Raw genomic sequence first — 26375 nt, forward strand, 5'->3', positions numbered from 1 at the left:
AAAAATACAGATGCAAAATAAGTAACAACTCTTGATTACCACTGTCATTAATGGGAAACTTCACTCCAAGCTGAGGAGTACCAGAAGCCCAGGCTAGGACCCACCTAGATTAAATGAGGGGTGCTGGAGCTGTTGTGAAGCAATGGGCTATAGAATTTTTGGAACATCTACAACAAAGACATGAACCTATGCGTTGACCAGTTGTGTCACTTAGGGAACACAGAACACATGAAACCTCTTAAACTTTCAGCTTCCAAATGTGGCAGCAAACTAATGACACCTGTCATTAAAAACATACTTTTTTCTTTTTTTTTAAAAAAAGAGATAAGCTATAAATTATGCCTGAAAGGCTTTAATAGCCAGTATTCTTAGTAATACAATAAAGGCCAGGCAAAGAAGTTTAGCACTCTGCTCAGTTCTAAAGTGTGTCATGTAACTATCTTAGCTCCTAGAACAGGTACTATTAGTGTAACTAAGTATTCATTGTTCAGTCCAAACCCTGTAACCAGGAAATGTCTTCATAAGAACAAAACACAGATTAAAATCATCTGTGGTTAAAGGTGAACTCTGCAAAGTTTTCCAGCTCCTTTTACATACAATTTCAATTGGACGTTTGCTAATGGGTTGTGATTCACATAGTTGAAGGTAGGAGACCTTTCCAAGTTGCAAGTATAGTTAAAAGACTTTCTGGTCCCTCTAAAACTACTGATATAGAATTACTTTACTGACATTAATTTATACATTCTATTAACATTTTTCCAAAGAGAGACAGGCACTGGTGTGATAAAGGAGAGAAGTGTCTACACCGGAGGCCAAACTTGCTCTCTGAGTGCAGTTGTGCATACCTACTGACTCATGCTCAAAGGAATGTAGTGAAAACAGCATTAACTTAATTTAGGATGCACAAGAGGAATGGGGGTCTGTAACAACTACAATGAAAAAAAAAAAAAAAGAATTATTAAATAAATGCAGGTGAAAGGAGTGCATTTAGCACAAATCGTCAGTTAAAGGATCTAATGGTATTAGGAACAACAAGTATTAATGACATACATGTACACAAGGAAAAAATTATTTCCCACAGGAACAAGTCAAACAAGTCCACATTGGAGCCTAAATTATATGATAGCTATCTACCTTAAAAGCTTAAACCTGGCAGAATAAACACCTTATTATATTATAAACAACAGACTGAGTGACTACTGTGACCCCCTTGCAAAACTTTAGCTTGAGTCACCAGCCCATAGTCACAGAAACAATCTCACAGAGATCAGTAAGTCTAGTTATTTAAGTAAAGGCCTACATCATCTGGCTTTTAATAATTCCTTTTAAAAGTATGATTTAAAGGATTTTACTGGAAGTTCTTTGTTTCTGGATTTTATATGCTATAAACATGTGGCCAGCCTTCCCACACACATCAAATTTGACTGATGTGATTTTTTTCTTTAGATGAGTTTTAATAAATTTTCATTAGTCCTCTGAAGTCTGCTGGGGTGTGTGTATATGTGTATGCATACCTATACATATGGGTATATACATTTGAAGTATTTTGTCCAGATATTTTTCCCACAGTTCAACAGATTTGGAATTGACTCTTAAGGCAGCAGACTGTGTTAATGTGGCAAGTCCATCTGGATTTGCTTACCTATATGACCTTTTATTCTGACCAGTGGAACAGATCAAATTGTTTCAAAACCAATTCCTTCAGAGAAAAGCAGTATTTATTAACTCAGTCATCATTACTTAAGGACACGGACAGAAAGTTAAAACACTAAATAGGTTGCATGATTTTTTTTTCCTCCCTTGAGCTTTACATTTTTCTTGTGAACTCGAGTTTCGTCCAGATGGGTGAAGCAAACAATCTTGCTGTAGTTGATCTTTTCTCTTTCTGATGTGCTGTCTGGTATGTCTGCATTTTAGTCTTACTTCACACCAGGAGTGCTCTTAGAAGCAAATTTCCTGGTTGTCCCCACTTACTGTGCTTCAGTTAATATCAAGGAGCAGTCTCGGAGTGCATGAACTGGATTACTTTTGGCTGAAATGAAATTAGAGGATGCACTCCAGAAGCATACCAATGTACCCCAACCTCTAATGGCCTTATAGTTTTCAGCACCAGCCTAGAATTTGTAAGCATCAGATTCTCTGCACCAAATGTTTTGCTCTGTGAATTCAGTTTTGTTAGTGTTAGTCTTGCTAATGCAAACATGGCCCACTGATTTTTCCTCTTGCAATTAGTTTGGACATTTCTGAAGTCCAGTGGGGGAAGGCAGCCAGGGGTGTTCCAGGATACGCTGGGGTAGAGGTGCTTTACTGAGAAGCAACTGGAAACAGAGTAGAAGAGGCAGATAATAAATGCATACGGCATGTTTAGTTGTGTTCTTCTCAGGTCCTGGTGTGGATAGTGAAGGAGCAAGAAGCATTAAAATCCTCATTATTTGGTTCTGCCACTGCTCACGTGATGCTCTGAGACCATATCATACTGCTCCCGAGAGCCACAACCTTCCTCTGCTCTGGTGGTTCTGCTGACTGGTGACTGCCAAAACCCTGACTAGAGCCTTTTCCATTTATTGGTTCTCTTCTCCAGCTCTATCCCTGACACCATGAGTTCCTTCAGCTTCTCTCTAATATCTCCAGCTTTGCTCCTGGTGGCTTCCCAGCATCCCTTCCTCCCTAAAATGAACTCTGTACCAAGCCTTGACAATTGCTGGGGTTAACCACACACCTGGGCAGTACCTTCATCTCAGTGAGAAAGCTGTATACCTTGTATGTCTTATGTTCATATGTGATGGGATTTCTTCTTTCAGCTTCATTTGTGTTTACATCTATAATGGTTAAGTATTGCATAGATAAAATGGTGTATATAATGCTTATGAAATAATAGCCACTACAATATACTTATTTTCCCACAATTCCTGAAGAAAATATTGTCAATCTAATAATATATGTTTGAAATTCTAATAATTTAGACTCTGGAAAAATACTGGATTTAGCAGCCTAGCTACAAGTTTGCCTGTGAAGATCTTTAAAGTTTGATGGCATTTGATTCTCGAACATAGGTTAAAGAGGGGTTGATTCCAACACTGAGATTTATATCTGATCATCTTGATCAGATGTCTTGTCCAGAAGTTACGTCTAGCTTGTGGTCTGAAATGACCTGCATATTTCCAAGAGAAAATGGGTACGGTAGCTTTTCCACAGGACTTGGTCTTGGTTGGGAGCATTTTTAATTTATTTTTGATGGGCTGAGTGTTCTGTTCTGTTAGTATATCTGTACGGATATTTTTATGAGAATGTAAATTGTGTTGTAAGGGCTTACAGAGCGTAGCATGGGTGATTAACATCTTTATAACACTAAATAAACATACCCTATTGTGGCATTTTTTCTATGCTGTATATAATAATTTACAATAACTGTTAGATGCCATGGAACATTTATCACAAGACATTTGCAACAAATCATTGAGTAAAACTCGAATTGTAGAAGAAAATGTAATTGGTTGCAGGAAAGATATCTGTCTTAGATACTCGAATGGCTGCCATTACTGCAGCATCTGCATGCCTCCCAAGCTTTAATGTATTTATTTTGATAAGACCCTTAGGAGAGAGAGAGAAATGCTCTTACTCCATTTTAAAGATAGGGAACTGGGGGACACAGGTATTCAGGGTGTGTCAATGTTGCAGAACGCAGTTTAATGTAGGATCTCAGAGCTAACCTAGGCTTGGTTGCATGGAACTAGTTGTTGGGGTAATTTACCATTCTCCTTCCAAGGTGGAAATCTGGCAAAAGCAGTCTCTGCAAGTATGTCATCAATCTGAAATACTACCAAAATTAAGGTAAAGATGACTTTATCTAAAGTAAAGAACTGGTACATTCTATATTTATTAAACAAACTCAAATTACATCTCTCATGTATAGCATTGACTTTAATTTAGTTTGTGACTGAGGGATGCGTTTCAGCAATTCAGATGAAGGCTAGGGAAAAAGAAGTACCAAGCTGGATGTTGTTTTCATTTTTCTGCTTTACTCTGTGTGTAGAGTCCTGATGTGCACATTTCATTCAAATAGTTGCACACCAGTGTGGGAACATTTGGCCAGCATAGCCTAGAAAGTAAAAATATAATCCAGGCCTGGGTTGGGAAGGATCCATGTTTGCCTTGCAAAGGGAGACATTTCATAATCACAATTGCATTATGCTTAGTGCCTAATTCAACTCAGTATTTTTCAGTATGTATTCCAAATACCCGTAGTGGTATGGAATCAGAGGCTTCAGAGGCTCTCAGCTTCTTAGTGACACTATGAATATGTCTGTCTGACTTCAAGTGATGAAAGTACTGAGGTTTAGCAAGCTAATGCTTACAGGGCAAGCCACCCAACTAAGCATATATATACTCTATTAATTGTGATCTGAAATGTATTGGACTTGATCCTTTTCACCTAGTCTTGCAATTGCAAGATCAAGCACATCAAGACTTGTAATTGCAAGATCATTGTAGTCATGTACATCATGATTCACGGGGTTCAGGTGACACATGTAACTTACTGTTGGCAATAACTTGATCTCTTATGATCAGGTGAACATAACCGAATGTCTTGGAAAGAGCAACAAGAGTGGGAAAGGAGAGTGAAGGAACATGTGGTCTCACAAAACATGTTTGCATTTGAAATAGTGTTCCTCAAAGTTGATTATAAAATGAAAATGAGAATATGGGAAAGCATGGATAGATTTAACTGCAGACCAGATGTTGACTTGAAAAATTATAACAAAAAGCAAAGTACATATGTTTGTGTGAAATCTGGAGAAATGTTTTTCCTTCAAGGAAGGCATCCATATAGATAAGGTTGCTCAAGTAATGTGATGTGACAGTTGCTATGTCAACTAGCGTTCCCTTCCACACATTTAAATTATTGAATAGCACAGTAAATGTTCTATAAAAGTAGCTCCTTAGAACACGGTTATGCATCTTCTTATTTTCCTCAAAGATTTTAAAAACTTTTCTGACCTTTACTATGTGTGTTATATGTGTCTGAACTATGTGCCAAACCTCTGTGTAGCTGCCATTAAAGTCAGCGTTTGGCCCATTATGTCCCCTTTGTCTGACTCAGCTCCCTTTGTAGCTGCATGTTTCATGGATGTGTAATGGAGCAGTGCCTGCCTGCATTTGAAAGCAGAGTGAAGGGATTGAGGGAACAGATTGAATCCATCACAGAAAGAGTATGAAACTCCCATGCAAGTAAGTGAATAATATTTAATGAGTTGAATCTGGTGCTATAAACAGGCATCTGCCCTTGCGTGCAATACTTTCTTCATTGTTAACCCAGTACACAAAGCTTTTTGGCACATGCTTTAATAATTTATTCGAAATATAAGTTAGCTAAGCGGAACCTCCAGCCTTAGAGCCAGTGGGAGCTGGTAGAGGCTGAAGCAAAAAAGGGAAACCTAACCTACACACATCAGTGACATTTGTATAACCTGAGGTTAAAGGAGGTAAATGCTGAATCCTCTAAAGCCATTTCACTTCCTTGTGTGTGAATTTATCTCTAACTCAGAGATGGTTTTTAACTTTCTTGTGTTTGCCCCTAGTTGAGTAGCTTAGAAAACCAGTGGACGGTGCACTCTCCTCTTAGGACTCAAGAGGTGTGAACTCCATGTTGTTCTTTGCAACATACTTCCTATATTATATTTTATCTTTTTGTCTAAAAATAGGGATGCTAGCTGCCCTGTTTGAAGACAGTGAAGATAATGGTGTTCTTGAGCAATCCTGAAATAGTGGCCGTGTACTTTCTTAAGTGGATGTCACCACTGTAAGGATAATAGAGTTCTTTTTGCTGAAATATTTGCTGCTTGATGTGTGGGTGGTCATAACTGGTCAAATTTCTGTGTTTATTCTAAAACCTGATCTAAACCCTTAAAATCTATTCTGTATCCTTTGAAATGACCCAATGTTAAAACTTCTTCTGAACAGGGCTTGGCAGCAATTTCAGCGTCACTGTTGCTGCTTCAGTCTTTCTCTTGTAAATCTAATGGCAGGCAATGAATTCTGTAGATGAACATGTAGGAGTAGGGTTTAAATACTTGTTTCTGCATATGTAAAAAATTCAGGAAGGATGGGAAGAAGTGGGGTGCGAGTTTTGCATAGCACCTACACAAGGACTTGACTTACATGTAGATTGGTCACACACTTCTGCATCAGGGCAAAGTGCATCTTACTTACGTGTGCATATGTCTGTCCTTTATTGACAGAAACCTCTCTGTATGCATTTGAACTTCTGTGGGTATCTGTCCATGCAGAGATTAGGAGTCTCCACTCTAAAGGTACAGATAACCAGTCACATAGGCAGCTGAAAAGTTATTTGATAAAGTGGATGTGAGAACTTTTGTGTTTGACTTGTGTAGGTGCAAATATGGGCATGTATGCATGTGGACAGGGGGAAGTCTGAAAGAAACTTCAAAAATATAATCTTTAGCGCTCTCTGTCCCAAATGTCACTCAAGCTTACTGTGCTACTGAACAGATATTACGCAGGAAGTGCTTTATTCATAAGGCACATAGGTTGTCACACCAAAATCTGATCAATTCCTGAGAAAAATTAGATTCATCTGCTGTCTAGTGTGGTACTGAAAATTGGATATCAAGGGACACGGAGGTGAAACTGAAATACAGTTGTTGCTCTGCTGTCTCACAGCAGATCAAACTGGAGACAGCTGGAGGGAGAAGTAGATCTGAAGCTGTTTGTGGAAAGATTCAGAACTAACTTTGTATTTATTTGCAGGTAATGTGTTCCCTGTCTTTTTCTTTTTGTAGTTTTGGCGGTTTATCTGAACCAGCGTTGGTGGCCTGTTGAAGATGTAGTAAAGACAGCTGATCCTTCTAGAGATGGGCTAATTTCAGTAAGGATGCTATTTTAAACAATAGCCTTTACCCTGGAACTTCCCAGCTAGAACAATCACATGTAACTGCCTCTGGTCTCCTATAGCTCATGCTTTATAACCTGTGGGATCTGGGCTATGTGGCTCACAAAGTACTTCACATGTCTCCTGTTGCACAGTGGCATGGACATTAACCCTCTCTAAACAATTTCGTGCATACAATTTATGATTCATCTGTGGGATTTATTTTGTTTTGTTTTTAGTTTAACCTCACTGCCTACTAAAGGAATAATCAGATAAAGTGAATTACTACATTAGCAGTAACTCTTCACATTAGTGTTGCTTGACTAACTGTCTGATGGGAGGTGTTTCTACCCTTTGGAGCAATGTCCTATCTAGCTAGTTATGATTTTTTTTGCCTTGGATGATGTTTATATTGTGTTAATTTAATGAAATTGTTATTTAATAGTTTCTATATCTGTAATTCTTTTTCCAAATAAGCTATCTTAATACAATACAACTACTTTTTTGTACTTTGAGAGATTTGGGTAGCTTGTAGTCTGTTTTCAACTAAGTCAGATGTCTACTGCATGTGAGCTTTGTGTTGCCATGAGGCTATTAACTCAGTTATGTTTTCTACCCAACCCTCTGTGTCCAGCTTTGGTCCTTAATGATTCTGATCCTGTATAATTTTTCCCTAATATCTGCCATACATAGAGTTTAATTATTCGCTGAATTAAGTAGGCTTTTTGTGGGTAACTGAACTGAAGGGATTTTGAGGTACAAATCATTGCAAGATAGAACTTGGAGCAGAAGAACAGGCCTTCAGAATTTCAAGCTTCTGCTGTATCAACAGAGAATGAAAAAATATCTGAAAATAGAAAACTTGCCCCTTCTAGCTCATTGCTAAGAGGTAAATTGTCATTATCTGTGGAAACAATAACTTTCTTTTTCAGCATTCATATAAAGCCTGTTGGCACCACTTTTTACATTGATGACCAGTATGATGTTGTTCCTTTATATTCCTCCATCTCTCTGTCCTGTTGGTTGTCTAGTAAGAAGCACAGCATAAAAACTAATTGTTCATGTTACACCTAGATTATAAACTGCTTGGGACAGCCTGTATTTATTCTGTTTTGTACAATGTCTACCTCAGTAGGGTCCTGACCCACTGAAGTTCTTTGATGCTGTGGCAAAACAGGTAATAGGGGAGAGGTGACCAGAATAACACAGTGAATCCTACCTTTATTTCACTTTTGGGTAGGATTAGGTTGCTTTGATCCTGTTTCCAAATCTGTGACTAGTTTGCTGTGACTATGATCAAGATACTTCTTTTCCTGTTGCTTTAGATTTCCTCTCTGTGACAACAGGAGGTATGTCAAGCTTTATAAATTGTTACTAAATTATTCTATGCCCTCTGGATAAAGGGTGGAACACTGGGAAAAACTGGTTTTGTTATTCTATCTGAACCAAATCATGAGGTATTTTCCCCAAATTAAGTGTACATGTTTCCTGACCTACTCCTTCCCAGGCCCTTTTAATTTTGAAGCCTTTTATGAAATGCAAAATACTGTTCTCTGTTTCATTTTTCTTTGGTCTGGTTTTGTTTGTTCTCTAAGGTCCAGACATTCGGAGAAAGGATTGTCCTCTTTGTTCTGAACTACATTATTTTTGGAATGCTGGAAGGGAGTTCAGCTAATGATGCGTTCTTTCTACCTCACTCTGCCACCGAGTGTGCCAAGATACTCTGGAGAAATGGCGAGGCTGTTGCCTTTTACTCGGTCAAGATGAAAGGTAAGGTCATTTCAGAGACACATTTCCATTGGTTCCCAATAGCTAGAAATGTAATCCTTTTGTTTATCTTTCAGTGTAAATAATCCTGGTTCTCATTTACATTTTTATATCAAATCTCTCTCAGAATGAATCTGGGGAACAAACCTTCCCTGAATTTGGAAGCCATCCATATTATTTTCATTGAAACATGATGGTTCCAAACTCTATTCTCAGTTACACTGAGTGATCTGAGGTACTGGATTATTCCAATAAAATAGGCTTTAACGCAGCCAAGTAGAAGGTTGTACATCTAGGAACAAAGAATGCAGGGCCTACCCACAGAATGGATGACTGCATCCTGGAAAGAATGATATCTGAAAAATGGAGTACAGTTCACAGTGGAAAACTGGAGTAATAGGAGTGGCTGGTGGTGAGAAGTGGCAATATCCTTGGATGCGTAAGCCTGGGTTGTGTAGAGGAAGGTGCATGCACTAGATCAGTCCTGGAATGCTTTATCCAGTTGTGGTACTCCCAGTTTAAAGGATGACAATTAATTGATTTCATCATTAATTGATTAACTAGCATAGAAAACAAACAAAATGTATTTTGGTTCTTGAGGGATATTTGCACCAGTGTAAGCTTTAGTGAAGGTCTTTTATTAAATAGAGAGTTTGTATTAACGCAGGTACATTGCTATTAACCAGTCTATAGTGGAAAAAGCTTCATTAGAATAACTCCAGGTATGCAGTTGTGTACGTACCCCCACGCAGGAGCTGTTACCAGTCTGTGTTTAAGATTTGTGGGTCTCATCTTGATACCAGCAGCTTGAATGTAGAGAAGTTGGTATCTTTGGAGGTAGATGTATTGTCCAAGTCAGTAATCTGTAGCCACCTGTTCAAAAGGGGAGAATAAGAAGCAGCTTGAGAGCTGCACAGATATGGATTGCTTTTGATTCCAAAGGACAGTCTGAAGGTGCTTTCTCTGATAGAGTCTCAAAGGCCAGCAACAATAAGAGATGTTCTGCTCTTCTGCTGCCTTGGCATGTGCAAAATCCTTATTCGCACTAAGGTGTAGCTTGTACACCCCTGTGCTGGTACAGTGCTACTGTACTATCAGCAATGAATCAAGTCTCAGTCTATGATAAAGGAATCTTGTATGTCTGTGAATATGCAGATGAACTGGTTTGTAATTGGCAAACACTTCATTTGCCATAGTACATTTTCCTTTAAGTCCATAAATATTTGTGAGCAAAGCTTTTGGAAAGGAACACTTGTATGGGCTGTAATGATTCATGCTTCAGTAAAATAAATTTGCACAGTAGTCTGTTATGGGTGGAGTATTAGCCAAGTTGAAACTGTTTCTGAGTAAGTTGAGAGTCACAGTTTGGTTTTAAACCAGGTCCACATAAAATACAAATTCTTCAAGTCCAGCTCTGTCAGCATCTGTCTTTTGTTGCCAGTGGTTTTCTTCTCTGGGCAGCTATATTTGTTAGTTTTTGGCCTGTGTTGCAAATTACTGTAGTCTTTTGCCAAAGCCTTTTCGGGAAGCTTGAAGTTGATTGTTTTTGCCCCTTTTTGCTATTTGCTGTATGCATTTAGAAAATAATTCCTCTTTCTGAAGTTCTGTGACTTTAATTTCATACCAGCCATGCTCTGGCTGATCCTATTCTCTCTACTTTCTAGAAGAGCCATGGATTTATTAGGCCCAAAACAGGCTTTTCACATGGTTGTTTTAGATTTTTTTTTTTTTTAACTTTTCTATTTTTTATCATAACGTAAGTTCCTTTTCCTTTTATTGTTCTGGTCAGAACAGTTAGTAAGGGCAGTTTTAAGTACAGGACTTTATATTGTGCTGGGCTTCTGTTACAGCTTCTGGTCCTAGAAAGAATTTATTTTCCTCTGTGCCCATCATGTGATTCCCTTTATTTCCATGCTCTGCAATTACCTGGCTATTCTTTATAGTTTTGTTTTCTTCACTAGGTAATTGAGACTCTCGTGCTGATGTTGTATTCAACTGTATTTCTCATTTGTGAATTTTTCATTATCTACAGTATGACAAAAAACCGTGCTTCAGTGGAACCAAATAAGCCAGAACAGATCTGTGGAGCATGGCTATTTCAAACTTAAGTTATCTAAGTGAATCATAGAAACAGTGACCAAGGAGGAGAGAGTCTGTTCTATCTTTGCTACAGATTTAGTGTGCTGTTCTGCAAACTAAATTTTCAGTGGACTTCAGTGATTCCAATTAACTGTCTTGGCAATATTGTAAAGTAATTTCCATTTGCCAGTTCCTAGGTGGCCTGTACAAAGTGAACTTGGTAATTTTGGTCCAGTTCCACACATCCATCCATCTTATGAACATGCTTAGCTGGATCTCTTTTGATAGTCTAGCTAAAGAGGGACAGATGGTCTTGAGCACCCGCCTTGCTCAGAGACGCAGTAACTGCAAGTCAAGGTTTTGAGACAATTTGGCAACTACTGATACTGACCATCCTGCACCTGTTGTGTAGATAAACAGAAGACTCATTCTTCAAGGCTATCACTTTTCGTGAGCATTAGACACCTTTATTAAAACAAAATTTATTCATGACTACACAGATCATCACCATAGCCTCTCTGGTATGTGCCTATTCCTGTCCAATGACAGGCATGCAGCATTTACCACTGGGTATACTAAAGATTGATGAGAAGTACTAAGCCACTAATGAGGCTGATAAGACACTTTGTCACGTGTCAAGATAAATGTCTCCAATTTTATCTATGTCAGCGGCTTCCATAATAGACAGCTGAGGAGTTAGACCTTACTGAATGTAGCTACTTAAAGGTACAACAGGAAATGACAGTTCACTGTCCCTTTCTTTGCAGACAGCAACCTGAAAATGAAATATTTTGCAGAAAGCCTTCATATAGATACTTTGGTTTTGAGATCTGTTTTACATTCTTTTAAGTATTTCTTTCAGATTTTTTTCTTGGCATGCCCTAAATCTGTGTGAAAACCTCAAAAAGAATGTGTTTTGTGTAGTGATGTAGGATTAATGGCCATGGTTACTGACACTATTTTTTTGTGCAATAAGACCATGTAATCCCCTGAAAGTTTTTCTTTTTTATTTACTGAAGACTAGTAATTACTGCAAATGGACTTTTACCACCTTCACATAAATGTCAGGAGAATGTAGAAGATTCATAATGCAAATAAATTAGTAAGGAAGTTGGAAGATGCTATGAGCCAGGAATGTCTTAGTCCCTTCAAGAATAAAACAGAACAAAACTCCATTTTATATCCAGCTTTTTCCCTCTACTGTTATGTATTGCTGTTCCTATAACACATAGGACCTGCCCAGTTGTGGACCAAGCTATCTGCGGTACAAAAAGCAAAGGAGTCAGATTGTCAAAGCTTGTCCCTTCCCAAGCTCTCTGTGTCCCTCTTGTCAAATCTTAGTAGTAGAAGTGTGGAGAAAGATGGTGTTCTCTGTGATGTGAGTCAAACCAGACTTAACAAAATTGGGTCCTCTGAGAAGTCTGTAAAACACGCAGTTGAACCAGGAGTAAATGCATTGTTGGATTCTCATTCATTCTTTAGAGATGCTCCACAAATCACAGTTGGGAACACCTGGCTGCAAAAACTCTAAGCTGATATAGGGTAGGCAGCAAAGCAGCCCTGGCCCAGTCTCTGCTTCTTCCTACCCCTGAGCCTTAGAGATGGTCTTTGGAAGTTGCTACCCAAGCCAAAATCCATTTGCCACTTTTCTTCATACAAGCCTTCGCAAATTTCTTTTAATACTTTGGTGGCCCAGGTGGTATTCTCCAGAAATAGATCTCTAAAAAGATAATAGGATTTTATTTTTCACTGATTACATACATTTCTTTTACAAAAAAAGATATTAAATCAGAATTGAAGTTAACCTGACAGACAATTAGCTGAAATCTTGTTGGATAATTGCTTTTGTCTCCCTCTGTTTTCTAGCAATAATATTTTTAATGTGCATTTCTGAGGCAGACTGAAGGTTCTGGCTGTAATAAAAATTAAATGACTACATACCAGTCAAGACATGAATTCATTTAATTTTATTGAAGCCAGAACCTTTGTTCCCCTTCTCACATACAAACTCACACAATGGGTTGACCTTGGGTTCTATTCAGCAGAAATATTCCCCACCCTCTACACAAGCACACAGCCTGCTTAAGGCCTGTCCAAACATGTGTGTGCCAAGCCAACTTGTTCAGCAGGGAAATAGTCAGTATGCACAACCTTGTTTTGTTTGGGTCTGTTGGATGTGGGGACTGGATTGTTTTTTTTTCTGGTTTGTGGCTCTTTGGGAATGCTAATGGCTGTCTGCTTTCCTGCCCTTGTAATATCTGTTTACCATTTTGCTGGCTCATAAGTTGGTCATTTGGCACTCGTGACCTAACCAAGCAGATCAAAGGCTTTCAAAGGGCAGACTGTATGAATACTTCCATCTCCATCGCCAATGCCCTTATTTTCCCTGTCTCCTCACTCACCTCAAAACTTAGTCTGTTTGTGTGTTTCAACAACAAAAGAAAACTCTGAACGAAATGTGTGAGAGCCTAGTGGTCACCTCTGGGCCACCATTAGCTTACGGTAACCTCTTTGCTATTGGATGGGAACTGGAGACAGTGGCCTTTGTTCCAAAGGTTGGTTTGTTTGTTTATTTTATTTCAAATGGCTGTGGGCTATGACTCCTTTAATATGTTTCCCAAGGACAAGGTGAAGAATGGCTTCATGGTTTCTTTATTTACAGTGCCTTTAGACACTACAAGTTTTTGTCGTCTTCTCAACACAAAATCAGGAGCACAGACATAAATCACTCAGCTCCTGGGATGGCTGCACAGCAGTCTCATCAGAATTTATAGGAGACAGACTATATGAGATAATAATAAACTTATAAGGACACTTGCAACATGCAGGAATTCATAAAGCTATTGACTTCATGAGGAAAAGTTTGTCCCTTTCTTAGAATGTATGGTGCAACACTGCTGGAATCCAACATCTCTGTTGGGCTGGCAGCTAACAATGGGACTGGGGATATACTCAATTTTTTGGCTCATGAAAAAAGAGTAACTACACATCATGTGTTACAAATATTGAAAGGTTATAAACACCACCGCAAGCCATCCTTTTCCAACAATGTGCTTGAACATGTGTTTGAAGTTAAGCATGCACTTTGATTAAGCAGAGGAGGACCAAGCCTGGATGTGAATGGATTGGTTATGTAGCTACACACTCTTGTTGTATGGCTGAGTATGCGTGATGTGGATTCTTGCTAAGTGGAGAGCTACAGCCTTGACAAATCAGGGTCTAGAATTAAACATAGTCATGTATGCTTTGCTGAACTGACATCCTAGAAAAGAGAGTAATCAAAGCCAGGCCAGGGGAATATCAGCAAAAGGTACTAGACACCAACTCAAGGAACAGCAGTAGACCTCAGTTTAAGATAACTATGGGCATGTGATAAAGGAAAAAAGGATCTATTAAGTAAGCCTTGCACTGGAATTTAGGAACAGCCATTCAATAGGAGATCTGTGAAACAGTGCCTCAAGACACTGAAAACTAGATTGAGTGGTACACTAGTAAGTGGTAAGAAAGAAAACTGGGAAGGTCTTAATGAGGTTTAAGCAACAAAGAAAATGTAATCTTTTTCTGTTATAAAGGCCTGGATATTTATTTCTATTTAAACTGCCATGTACCCAGATAGAAACAGCATAAAATCTTTATAAATATTTTCTAAAAATGAAAATAAATCAGCAAGATGTTTCTATGGTGACCTTATCCTATATATAGGTAGTTGGCCATTCATTTCAGGGTTGAATGCTTATGCTGTCAAGTAGTTTGAGGTTCTGTTTTCATGGTATTCTGCACTGAACAGAAGCTTTACAGTGAATTGCTAATGTACCTCCTTCAGTAGGACCCTAAGTTGTTTAGGGTGTACATTAAAATTTTGGACCCTGAATGTCTGTTCTTGATCTTGACTCCAGTTTGAGTTTACCATATGTGATAGCAAAATAAATACCTTGGTTCTAATTTTTTTTTGACAGTTTTCACCCAGAACTGAGTTTTAATAGTTTGGAGGCTTATACTTGAGTCTGTATTTTGTCTACATGTACAGCATTATGTCATGTCCCCGTGATTTCAAGTGACAGACTTGATGTGTTTATTAGCAAGGACCGTCCTTGAGTCAAAACCCTAGTTTAACACTGATAGTAGCAGTTCAAGTGATGGACTAGAAGCACATACATGTGTGATAAATTACCACTCAGTAGAAACCAAGTGACTTACAAAGGAGCACTTGCAGTGCTTTCTTAAAATGCACCACTCTGTTGTTTATGGTTTTATACCCAAATACCTTAATTAATGTCTATACTCATCTTCCTACAGAGGTGTGACTTTCGTGTGCTGCAGTGTAAGGTTGAACCTGAGCTGCTGCCGTGAGTTTACCTATCGCTTAGATTCTACTCGGTGCTTTCTCAGACATGGTTCTTCCTCTTTGGGAAGTCATTTGCCTCCCTGTTACGTGTTGGGTTGTTGGGGCTACCCAGCTTCTGCTCTGTTTTCTGAAGGGACTTCCCTTCCTCTGGCCCGGAGTCACTGCGAATGTGAGCAGTTAGGGATCTGTTTCCAGTTTCAGGTGGCGCAACCTCAACACTTTTTGTGTGGTTGTCTTACCAACAAAGTACTTCTGGGTATGTGTTGACAGATAACTGAAAGAGAGAAATATTCTTTTGTACAGTTGTTTATGGAATTTACTGAACTAGGAGATCAAAGACTGAATATGCAGTAAAAGGGTTGTATAACTTTCTGACCAGTAAAAGTCAGAAAGGAGGTGTAAATGATGGGATCAGTCAAGTTTCATACTTAAGAGTATTATCATACCATTTGGGAAAGCACAACAGCAATGTGAGCAGAGGCCAAGAGAGCCTCTCCTCCCTGCAGTCATTATGAAATTGTTAACTTAAACAATATTGGGAGTTTACTCTGGAAGCCTTCTCTACTGCCCAGCTGCATCAGGCAGCTTGGACCTTCTGAGAGTTTAGATCATACTGCGTTGTGTGGTTCAGTGTATTTCATAAAAAGAGTTTGTGGGGTGATTTACCAGAAGAGCCAAAAGCTAAAGGAATATGCTGAGATTACATTCAGAATATTTATACCTCTCTGGCTATAGCCCAGTTATGTTTTTTCAGTGAATTTTCCTATATATGTTGCCTGTGTACCTAGATGATCCAATTATGAAGACTTGGAGTCTGGAAAATACTATGGTGAGACCTGTAAACCACATGTTAAGCAGACCCTCTCAGTTTGATGGCACAAATCTTCCTTCTGGAAAGTGTTTTACTGTCTATGCAAATGCACTGCAGTTGGGGGTGATCCTCATAGCCTGTGGAAAGGTATCAGGGCAGTATTTGTGGCTAGAATCACACAGCAGTTAGTTAGTTAGTGCAGCCATACAGATTTTGTTTTCAAATTCATGTATTTTTTACTGTCTGTTTTCAGGGAGCTTGTGTGATGGTACAACCAGTCAATGTTACATGCTGCCGGTTTTGGATACTATATTTGTCCGGAGAAAGTATAGAAGAGGTGGCCTAGGGATGAAAATGCTGCATGATTTCTGTCAGTCTTTCATGGCTGAGGATGCCTTGGGGATCAGCTGCCCTATTTCTGCTGCCATGTATCAAGGTAAATCGTTTGATGTGGAAATGTTAGGTAAGGGTCATGTATAATGTATGCATTTCAATATGGTCTTGGTAGGATTTTCTTAGCTGTATAAGAGTTCAGTGCACTTGTCTGAACTGAACTGTTGTTAGCGTGCAGCTGGTTACTTTCCTTGAGACATCTGGAATTTCCTGTAGAAAGGTAGGCCATTATTTATGTAAGGCAATAAGAAGCATAAAACTCATACTGCCTGTTCAATATTTTGCATTATTATCTCATTCTGTCTTAGAAATAGAACTATGTCATTGCCCTAGACAGTGACTTACACATTTTATTTGACACCGGAGGGAAAAGAATCATAAGATGTTGTCAAGCCTACACTATGCACGTAATGCTCTTGTAGATACTGCATTTGTAAGAAATTAGATTTAATAGGCCATATACCTAGGCTCTGCTCATTCATCCAGTCACATCAGTACTTGTTTTGTATTGACTGCCTTTGAACACTTGGCACTTTTAAAAGATCACTATGTAGTTATATACCTTCTCTGTGAAGTTCTGGTTTTACTAGTAAAATTTACAGATTACATTATTTATAAAACTGTTATCTTTAGAAAAGCATTTTGTCTTAAAGTTGTTCTCTGTATGGCATACAGTCTTTACCATCATTTTTTGGGAGGTGTTTCTATTGACTTATGACTTTACAGCCATTTCCTAGTAAGTGTCAGCAAAACTTTATCTGTTCTTTCTTGCGGTCGGTATGTGCCATTCAATGTATACAAATGTACCCCAATGTATGCAAACATACTCCAGGAGTTTCTAAATTCAGAAAGGAGTAGTACTGACAACATTCTTTCTCTTCTCCCAGTAATATCCATCTTTCCTATGGCAGGCATCAATGATTTAGACACTATGGATCAGAAAGCTGCATTGTTTATGTGTTAACGCTAGCGATATATTGCAAGACTATGCTTTCATCTCAATTAGGTTTAGAGCTTACAGTGAATAAATTTGACTTGTATCATGTTCTATTTAGGTTTTCTGAGCCTTACTTTTATAAAAATACTAATGCTGTAAGTTACATTTTGGGTATATTGAAGTCGCTGCCTGTTTTTAATTTCATTGGAGCCACAATCTCATACTTTGACAAAAGAATGCAAACTTTTACTCTAAAACTCTGTACTAAATGTGCACAGTTTTCACTAGCGTGTTATTTAATGTGCTATAGAGGCCCCAAAAGAAGTAAAAAGCATTTTAGCAGATATCTCTATTGTGGTATATGTGTTACTTTCAGTAGCTTTTATTGAAATGATTAATTTAGTTTGGATACCCTTGGATAAAATTAATGACAGCAATATGCTCATTACTGTAAGGCAACTGTTTACATACCAGAATTAGGGTTTTTGTTTCAATATCTCATTGTTAAACTCAACTGAATGTGAAGATAAATTACCCATTCTGTAGTATGAGGAACTACAATGGACAGAGGAGAGCATGAAAACAATTTTGTTGTTTACAGATTGATGTCTTAGTACAGCTGATGGAACTGACAGAATGGTGGTTAAGGAAAGTTTAAAAATCCCCTTTAAATTTTTTGAACTGTTTGTCCTACAACATAAGCCTCCTCTTGACTCTGCAGACATCCTCAGGAAACCTCTAAAGCAGCAAATTTCAGTTTGATAACATAAACTTAAATTTGATTGTTTATCCAAATTATATTAATGTTCGGTGTGTACTGACAGTGATAGGAATCAGTGGGACTGCTTTCTAAAGGCACTATATCTGACACAGGTACTCCTGTTATTCCTCTGTTAGTTCTTCCTATTTCCTGTTTTCCACACCCAAAAAAGCAATGGAGTATAGGGTAGCAGTAGTAAAATGGAGGGTGGTATTGGCCCAAGAGCAAACTAATACAAAGGTTTTATTTGTAAATAGAAATTAGAGTATCATTCTTAATGGTTCAAGCTGGAAGATACTGAAGCACCTTTATTTCAGGGTAGTGAGGGTGAAAAAACCCACACTGCTGTTAATCTAAAGCCTGCTAAATGTCTGGAGATAGTTCTGTGATGCAGTGCCAGAAGAAGGTGGCTCAGTAAGTCATTTCAAGTCCTGTATTTCTGCACTCACAAGGAAGCAGATGAACAGGATTCACTCATGCCTGTTCAGGTCATTCCACATAGACTTTTCCTAAAAGCCCCGGCTAAAAGAAAAAAAAAAGAAGATGAGAAGAGAGAAGAAAAGATTTCCAAAGGAACTAATGGAAGTAGGTCTGAGAGCATTTCTGGGATAGAATACACTCCCTCATCCACTGTACTTTTCACTCATTCATGCTTTTACCCCTTGGTTTCTTCTGTTCAGTTTGCCAGAAATTCTTGCAGACTTATCCCGAGGAGCAGAAGCGACTGTGGGAGGTGGAAGCACCAGGAGATTGGAGCCAGCGAGTGAATATCTGGTTAAAAATTCAGATGGAGTCATCCCCTTCAGGAAGTGAGTTAAAATAAACAGTGTGAACTTGGCCATGTTAGTTATATAAAGATAAGAAATAAAATCAAGGCTTAGGTAGTGATAATAGATAGATGGTTTCTCTGTTGTTTGCACATTGAGAAACTACTGAGTGTGCAGTCCAGTTCACTGGTCTTTTCCCAGTAAACAGGACAATTCTTAGAAATTATGAGGTAATGAAATTGAACTACAGAGCATCTGAGAGATACTGAACAAAGCACAATCTTGGCATAAAGTTGCTGTAACTCCCATTGCAGTGCACTTACAGCAGGGTAGAAGTTAGCCCCAAAAATTCCTGTTGCACAACACAATGTCTGGGTTATAGAGAGGGGTTTGTTTCCCTGAAATTATTACAAAGAAGAAATTTGTATGGCCAATGGGCAATGTGTTTAATTACCTTCAATTTGCTGCCAATACCATTCTTGGATGGAAACACAAACATTTTCATTATGGCTTTTGGAAGATTCAGAATACTCTCCTACAGGGTAAATCCTTCTTGCTGGGAGCATTTTCTAGTTACTTCACAAAAGATAGCGACAGAGTAGGAAAACCTTTTGACAGTTCATATGGGCATCTTGTTGATGTAATCTGTTCAGCTGGCTTGGGGATCCAGACAGGCTCCTCTGCTGCATGCACACAAGCTGTGATAAGCATTAGGTTCCAAAAGAAGGGCACACATTGCCTTTTTCTGGAAGTGCAGCCAGGAGTGCTGCAGAGCAAATTGCTCCCGTGACTTCCCACATCTATCCTGCTTTGTATTGGCTTGGGGACCTTCAGTTGAGACATTGCGTTTCATCTTGTCTGCAGTACCCCACAGGAGAGTTAAGTCAGAGTTTAGCCCTAGGCTGGGTTCCTCTGAAGCCATTATATTTATGTTCCTCATGCTTTAAACCAACAAAACCTGGTGTTGGTCTTTCCTTTAATCCATCTTGCTAAGTTCAGTTTATTAATGGCAATTGAAGAGAACTATGATCCAAACAGAAAGTGGATCCTGGAAGAGAGTACACTTTCTTTTTTCTTTCTTCTTTTTGCCATCTTGTACAACAACAAACAAACAAAGAGAAATGACCCAAAACATGGGTAAATAGAATTCCACCATAGTGGCTGTCAGTAAAAATACACGTGAGGCCTGGGAACTGCCTTGGCCAGTTCTGCACATAAATGAGATGTCTCATATCTACAAAAAGAGGAAGGAGGGAAAGTATAAACTAGAAATGGGGGAAGAGGGGTTTTGTACATTTATAAGGATTGTGAATTGCAGTGTGGTCTTTATAGTGGAAGGGAGCAGAAACAAGTGAATTTGGCACTAAAATACATAATAAAAACCTGCATTTTAAATTATGTTCTCCACTCTGGTGCACAGCTCACTGGGCATCACTTTCCTTTACACTGAATGTGCTTAACAGGCTTTAGTTCATCCATCTTCAGTGGAAAATCAACCCACTAAAAACCAGTATTTAAAACAGTGTGTAATACATTTATTATATCGATTTTACATATGGAATCTATGTGTGCTTCTTGTGCTTGTATTATCCCAGTACTGGGCATATTATGCACCCAGGGAAATATGAAGGGAGAGTACAGGACAGATAATGCCTGCTAGAATTTACTAGGGGAGAGTTCCCCTGGTTTTGCTTTGTGCTAAAGGCAGCATTACTCTTGCATAGCTCTGTCTGATAGCTGGTGAGGAAATAACAAGAGAATTTTCCAGGGCTTCATGCTATCTGTTCACAGTAGATAAAGCAGAAACATTTTCTGAGTGCAGGAATCCTTTATCATCTGACCTAGTGTGCTGCTTACCATACACGTAAAGAGAAGCTTGTGTTTCCAGAGACACAGAGAGGAAAATGATGTGGCATAGAATGGAAACCACTGGAGTTGTGCGCTTACGTGTTCCATACGCACAAAGTCATTTAGATCTTCTGCAAGTCTGCAGTTGACACCAAGCTGAGTGGTGCAGTTGGCATGCCTGAGGGATGAGATGCCATGAGAGGGACCTGGCCAAGCTCGAGAAGCAGGCCTGTGTGAACCTCGTGAAGTTCAGCAAGGCCAAGTGCAAGGTCCTGCACATGGGTTGGGGCAATCCCTGGTATCAGTACAGGCTGGGGAATGAAGGGATTGAGAGCAGCCCTGTGGAGAAGGACTTGGGGGTATTAGTGGATGGAAAACTGACTATGAGCCAGCAATGTGCACTCACAGCCCAGAAATCCAACCGTGTCCTGGGCTGCATGAAGAGAAATGTGTCCAGCAGGTCGAGGGAGGGGATTCTCCCCCTCTACTCCGCTCTCGTGAGACCCCACCTGCAGTGCTGCGTCCAGCTCTGGGGTCCTCAGCACAGGAAAGACATGGACCTGTTGGAGTGTGTCCAGAGGAGGCCATGAAGATGCTCAGGGGGCTGGAGCACCTCCCCTGTGAGGACAGGCTGAGAGCGTTGGTGTGTCCAGCCCAGAGAAGAGAAGGCTCTGGGGAGACCTTATAGCGACCTTCCAGGGGTCCCCATCTCTCTTACAGGCCCCCTAGGAGGGCCTGTAAGAGACATGGGGAAAAACTTTTTAGCAGGACCTGTTGTGATAGGACAAGGAGTAGTGGTTTTAAACTAAAAGAGGGTAGATTTAGACTAGATATAAGGAAAAAAATTTTTACAATAAGGGTGGTGAAACACTGGAACAGGTTGCCCAGAGGTGTGGTAGATGCCCCATCCCTGGAAACATTCAAGGTCAGGTTGGACAGAGCGTTGAGCAGCATGATCTAGTTGAAGATGTCCCTGCTCATTGCAGGGGGTTTGGACTAGATGACCTTTAAAGGTCCCTTCCAACCCAAACTATTCTGTGATTCTATGATTCTATCTTTAGGGGGTCACTTGGGAACATAGTGCTTCATTCCTCCTCGCTCTGTTATGTAGAAAGCGAAACACAATGTAATTCAATATTGTCAGCTTCAATCTGGATCTATGGCAACAACCATGAAAATAGACAAGTCTTATTTTGCTCTGATTTCTTAGATCCCCATCGACATTTGCAATGCTTTGTTTTGGAACAAAAATTTTGAGAAGAAAAATTGAAAATTCTGCTCATATTACATGTTTTTCCCCCAGTACTCAGGATTGAATACTATTAATGTTGTAAGAATTCTGCAATCATAGATATTCTAAAAAAGGTTTCTATAACCCTGAGGTCAGAATTTTAAATTTTGCAAGGTTGTGTGGCTGCATCTAGTGGCAGTACAGGTAAACTGCAGCACTCTGCTTACTGCAACTGATACTTCAATTTGGGTGTGCACAGATACATAGACATATATATGCACACATATTTCTGTCTGCATGTATACATATATCTATAAAAATAAAGCTCTTTAGCATGCTGTCATACATGGCTGCAATCGTTCATTCTGAATTAATTCTTATTGTTTGAAAAATGGAGATATTTATTTCTACCAAATAGTCTCAGTAACAGGAACACAGTGACATTTCTCTTCTGAGGCAATTGGAGGAACAGAAATCATTTAACATGATATTATCCTAGTTTCTAAATCTACCAGGCAGGGACCTAAGCTGTTTTGAAGTAGTTTAGTAATATACATAAAGCATGTAAATGTGAAGCTAATGCAAAAAATAAGCAGACCGAGCAAGAATTAAAATAAATTTCACATGATTACTTTTAATCCTTTACCTGAATTGGTCAGAGTATCTGCCTTTTCTGAAAGGGAGGAAGGGATATGGGTTTTCTCGGTGTAAGAGATGAATGGATTTAGCAGAACATCCAAACTAAGAACCCAGAGACATTTTGTTTCTAGTATAGTTGTTCACCTTAGTCTTTTGTGGTAGTGTCACTGGGCACCCTGGTTTGGTTAATTAACAAAAGCAAGGCAAGAGGGGTTGAAGGTAGCCTTTATGTGGCTTTTTCTGGTGTGTTTTTTAAATGAAAGTTGCTGTGGAAGTCTGCTAACATTTTTTTCTTTTTAATCTCTTTCTGGGGCAAAACTATTCACCCCATTTCTCCAGAGGCTGAAGTGGGCTCTTGTATGGAGACTACTCAAACCACTAAACCCAGACAATCAGATGTGGATCAGATATATAAGGTACAGTGACTAATTTGCTATTTTATGACTTACTTTTTCATTGGTGGCCTTTTTGCTTTTTACTGAAGTAGTGCCATTTAAATATGAGACACTATCACAGACAGCTATAGGTGTTTTTTCTACTGACCCATAGGTTTATGTAGGTAATCATAGCTATATAATATATATACATATATATATAATTGATTCATAGAGCTATAGTAGTTTGTATACATATATATATAATTGATTCATAGAGCTATAGTAGTTTGAGAGGCTAAAGTGTACAGGATAGTTTTCACTAAATGTTTTAGTTTGATCCTTACTGAGGTAAGGGAATGGTAACTAAGCTGGCATACAGCGAATTCCAAGGTTTGTGTATGCAATGGCTTTCTGAACTGAACCCTGATTTTTTTCTGTGCCTATACAGGGACTTGAGTGTGACACCTTTAGAATGAGTAAGCCAAGCTTCTTACAGTCCTAATTATTTTATTCCACTACTGAGCTGCAGATATGACTGTGCTTAGCTTTTTGCAGGATGGAGGCCTAAAACAGGCTGAGAGGTTTGAATGAAGCTTAAACCTAGTTAGGGCTACATGTATTTGAAAAAACAAATCACAGTAATGAAGCTTTTTCAAGTAATAAAGAAAAAGGAGAGACGAGTGGAAGCAAAACAAAGAGCTGTAGGGGTTGTTTCCCCAGCACATTTTGGTTGCCACACAATTAAATCAGTTTGTTTTCTTCAGACATGGGTCTCCTGGGGGAGCTATGACAGCACTGGCCCCTGTGGTGCACGCTCTTGCATTCTGTGCTGTGGTCATGGCTTCAGAGCCCACCCAGCCAGATCAAGGCTCCGTGTACTCCCAGTTTTCTTTATGCTGACACTTCTGGGAACTCAGGCAGAGCAGCAGGAATGAAGCTGTTCTATACAAACAATGCAGCTAAGTTTCTTGCCTTGCATGTTTATGGTGGCCTTGGTTGACAGAGACATTTTATATTAGCATCAAGTCACTGTTTATGTTGGTTTTGTATAATTTGGTGTTCACTCTGTCTTGGTTCTAATTTCAGGGCGTTGAATACATTCCTGGTGTTGGGAAAGTGGCAGGAGATGCCACAGAAAAAAAAGATGACACAGCAGCAGCATGGACTCTAAACTCACAGGGTCCTGAACAAGAGGACTTAGAGCAAGGTGCAGGCAATACTCAGCAATGCAAAGGATTCAGAAGAAAAGCAGGCTTAGTTGGAGGCAAGGCCACCAAACAATTTAGAGTTATACCATAATCGCACTTTCAGAAATCAGCAAAATCTCCATATGGTCTTAAAAATTGTAATTGACTGTTCATAATCTGTAATGCTGGAGAGATTTCTTCAGGTAAGATATAATTTTTTGCAAGACACATGTTCGCCATCTTGTGTTTTGTTTTAAATAAAGCTTTTGTTTGCTAATTGTCCTTTTCTTTTTCATCTCACCAAGTAATTAAGTAGTAGTTGAGCCTAGTTATTTCTCTGCTCTGAAAAGATATTATTGGGTTGCATGAGATGTCCAAAAGGGAATAGTTGGAGGGCTTGTGGATACTGATGTAAGAAGATATTTCTATGGAAACCACATCCCGCATTATGGAAGAGAGATACCACAACACACATTGGTATCAGAATGACAGCTGTAACCTTCCTTTCAAAGCAAACAATTGATCTTGAATTGCTTTCATTTGAGATTTTCTAGCAGAAAAATCTGCCTTAAACCCTGTGGTGAACAGGATGGCATACAAACTCCATTAATGCTGAAAAAGTTTGGTACGGAGAAGAAGAGTGAGCAAGCTACAGGCCTTAAACTGCCTTTAAATTGAATAATAGCACTGTGATCATTCTATGTGTAAGTTCAGGGTGCTGACCTTTTTGTAGATTACATATTTTATTATTTTATACACATTTTATTTCCTGTAGGCTCTTTCCTAATGTTTTGCATTTAATTAACTTGGAAGTATAACATACTTCACTAGATTACTCATGTTATGGCTTGGTAAAGAAATTTTGTTCTTTCACCACAAGCTGGTTCTGTACCAGAATTTTTTTTTTTAGTGGGGAATGTCTAAATGTTGAATGCTGTATTAATGGTTACAGGTGAAACTCTTAAGGAAAAGATCTTTAGTCCAGTGGTAGAGAAGGCTTTGCAGAGGTGGGATCAATGGTGAACAGCAGTAGGGTCTTGATGAATCTGAATAGATCCAGCAGCCTGTAATTCTTAAGTGGGTGCCTTGGAACAAGGAGAGGTAGTTATTTCTTTCCAGAAACTAATCCAGCATTTCCAGGGAGACAGTTCTGTAGGCAGGCATTGTAGGTACACTGTAGGGGATGTATATTTTTCCCCCTGTATGGCATAATTTCTCACACATAGCCCTGTCACCCTGTTTTTGTTTAAGGTCGTGATTTAACATAGTGTTTGTTCATGTATCCAAGTAGCTCCTCCCTTGCTGAGCTGCTCAGTAAACCATATGCCTGAGACACATCAAAATCAGACCTTTGTAGGCATCTCTTAAAAAAAAAAAAAATTTAAAAAATGCTATAATTGGAACTTACAAGTTTTTGCCAAGAGAATTAAAACACTGAATTGCGTGCCAGCCTTAATCATGTTGCTATGGTTCTCTTGTCTCAAAGAGAATGCATTTAGGACTAACTTTATAGTTGATCTTCAGGTTGTTGATTCATCAAGTCGCAAAGGGTGTGGTATAAAGACTGCTAGAAACTGTGTGTCCTTCTGTGCACCAGGCTATATTCTTACTGAATGTATGGTTAAATACATACCTTTTTTTTTTTTTTTTTTTTTTAAATACAGTATTTGTGAAGAATTGCAATACTAGTTGCTCCTAAGTATGATAGAAAATTATTATATCTTTCCTCATGAAAGTTGATTCTGGAGTTACAGTAGCCTAGCAAACTAGCCTCATGTCTAATTTGCACATAACAGCCTATATTACAAATGTCAGGGGAAGGTAAACTGGAGTTGTTCCAGCAAGTGGGGACTATTGAGAAGTTTAATCTGATTTAAGTCTTTCAACAGACTTTTATCCAAGAAGGCCCCAGGAAACTGTATAAATTTGTATTACAATAAAGAAGATGGATAAGGTACTGTGTGTGGAAAGGACAGACACTTAATTTGATTAAATTCATTCTATATCTGGGGACGCTCTGAGTCAGAGGAAAAAAGAGCAATTTTTCAACATCCCCAAACAGAATTTCTGTTTCAGCTGTCTATTATCCAGTGGTCCACTGGCTGCATCAACAGCACATTACTGGCTCTTCTCACAGGAAAGTTGCTTCTTTCCTCTGTGTAAGAGTTGTCTTCCTTGATTATGTTTAGCTTTTTGTTTTTTAAGTAATGCTTTTTCATCAAAAATGCTCACGATGGCAACTGGGCATATTATAGAATTAAGCAAAGGTGCATTTGATGAGATGGTGTTGGCAGATGGCTTGGTACTTTCTAATCAAAGAAAGTGATCACATCATCCTTCTAATC

At 38.9% G+C, this 26375-nt stretch overlaps 1 protein-coding gene across 2 annotated transcripts in view; it reads left to right on the top strand.

The window, feature by feature from the left end:
- LOC141948128 (protein FAM169B-like) overlaps positions 1–24307 on the top strand; it is a 40964-nt gene extending 16657 nt beyond the window's left edge. The window contains exons 4-9 of one of the 2 annotated variants that reach the window (XM_074880192.1): positions 6801–6886; positions 8485–8659; positions 16145–16327; positions 18662–18790; positions 22806–22882; positions 23930–24307. In XM_074880192.1, coding sequence (XP_074736293.1) covers positions 6801–6886; positions 8485–8659; positions 16145–16327; positions 18662–18790; positions 22806–22882; positions 23930–24142 — 863 coding nt within the window. In that variant the 3' untranslated portion in view covers positions 24143–24307. The remainder of the gene's footprint in view (positions 1–6800; positions 6887–8484; positions 8660–16144; positions 16328–18661; positions 18791–22805; positions 22883–23929) is intronic. The other variant, XM_074880193.1, reaches the window with a different exon arrangement.
- Positions 24308–26375: the final 2068 nt, after the last annotated feature.

This window comes from Strix uralensis, chromosome 11 (genome assembly GCF_047716275.1).
Source record: "Strix uralensis isolate ZFMK-TIS-50842 chromosome 11, bStrUra1, whole genome shotgun sequence".
Classification (NCBI taxonomy): domain Eukaryota; kingdom Metazoa; phylum Chordata; class Aves; order Strigiformes; family Strigidae; genus Strix; species Strix uralensis.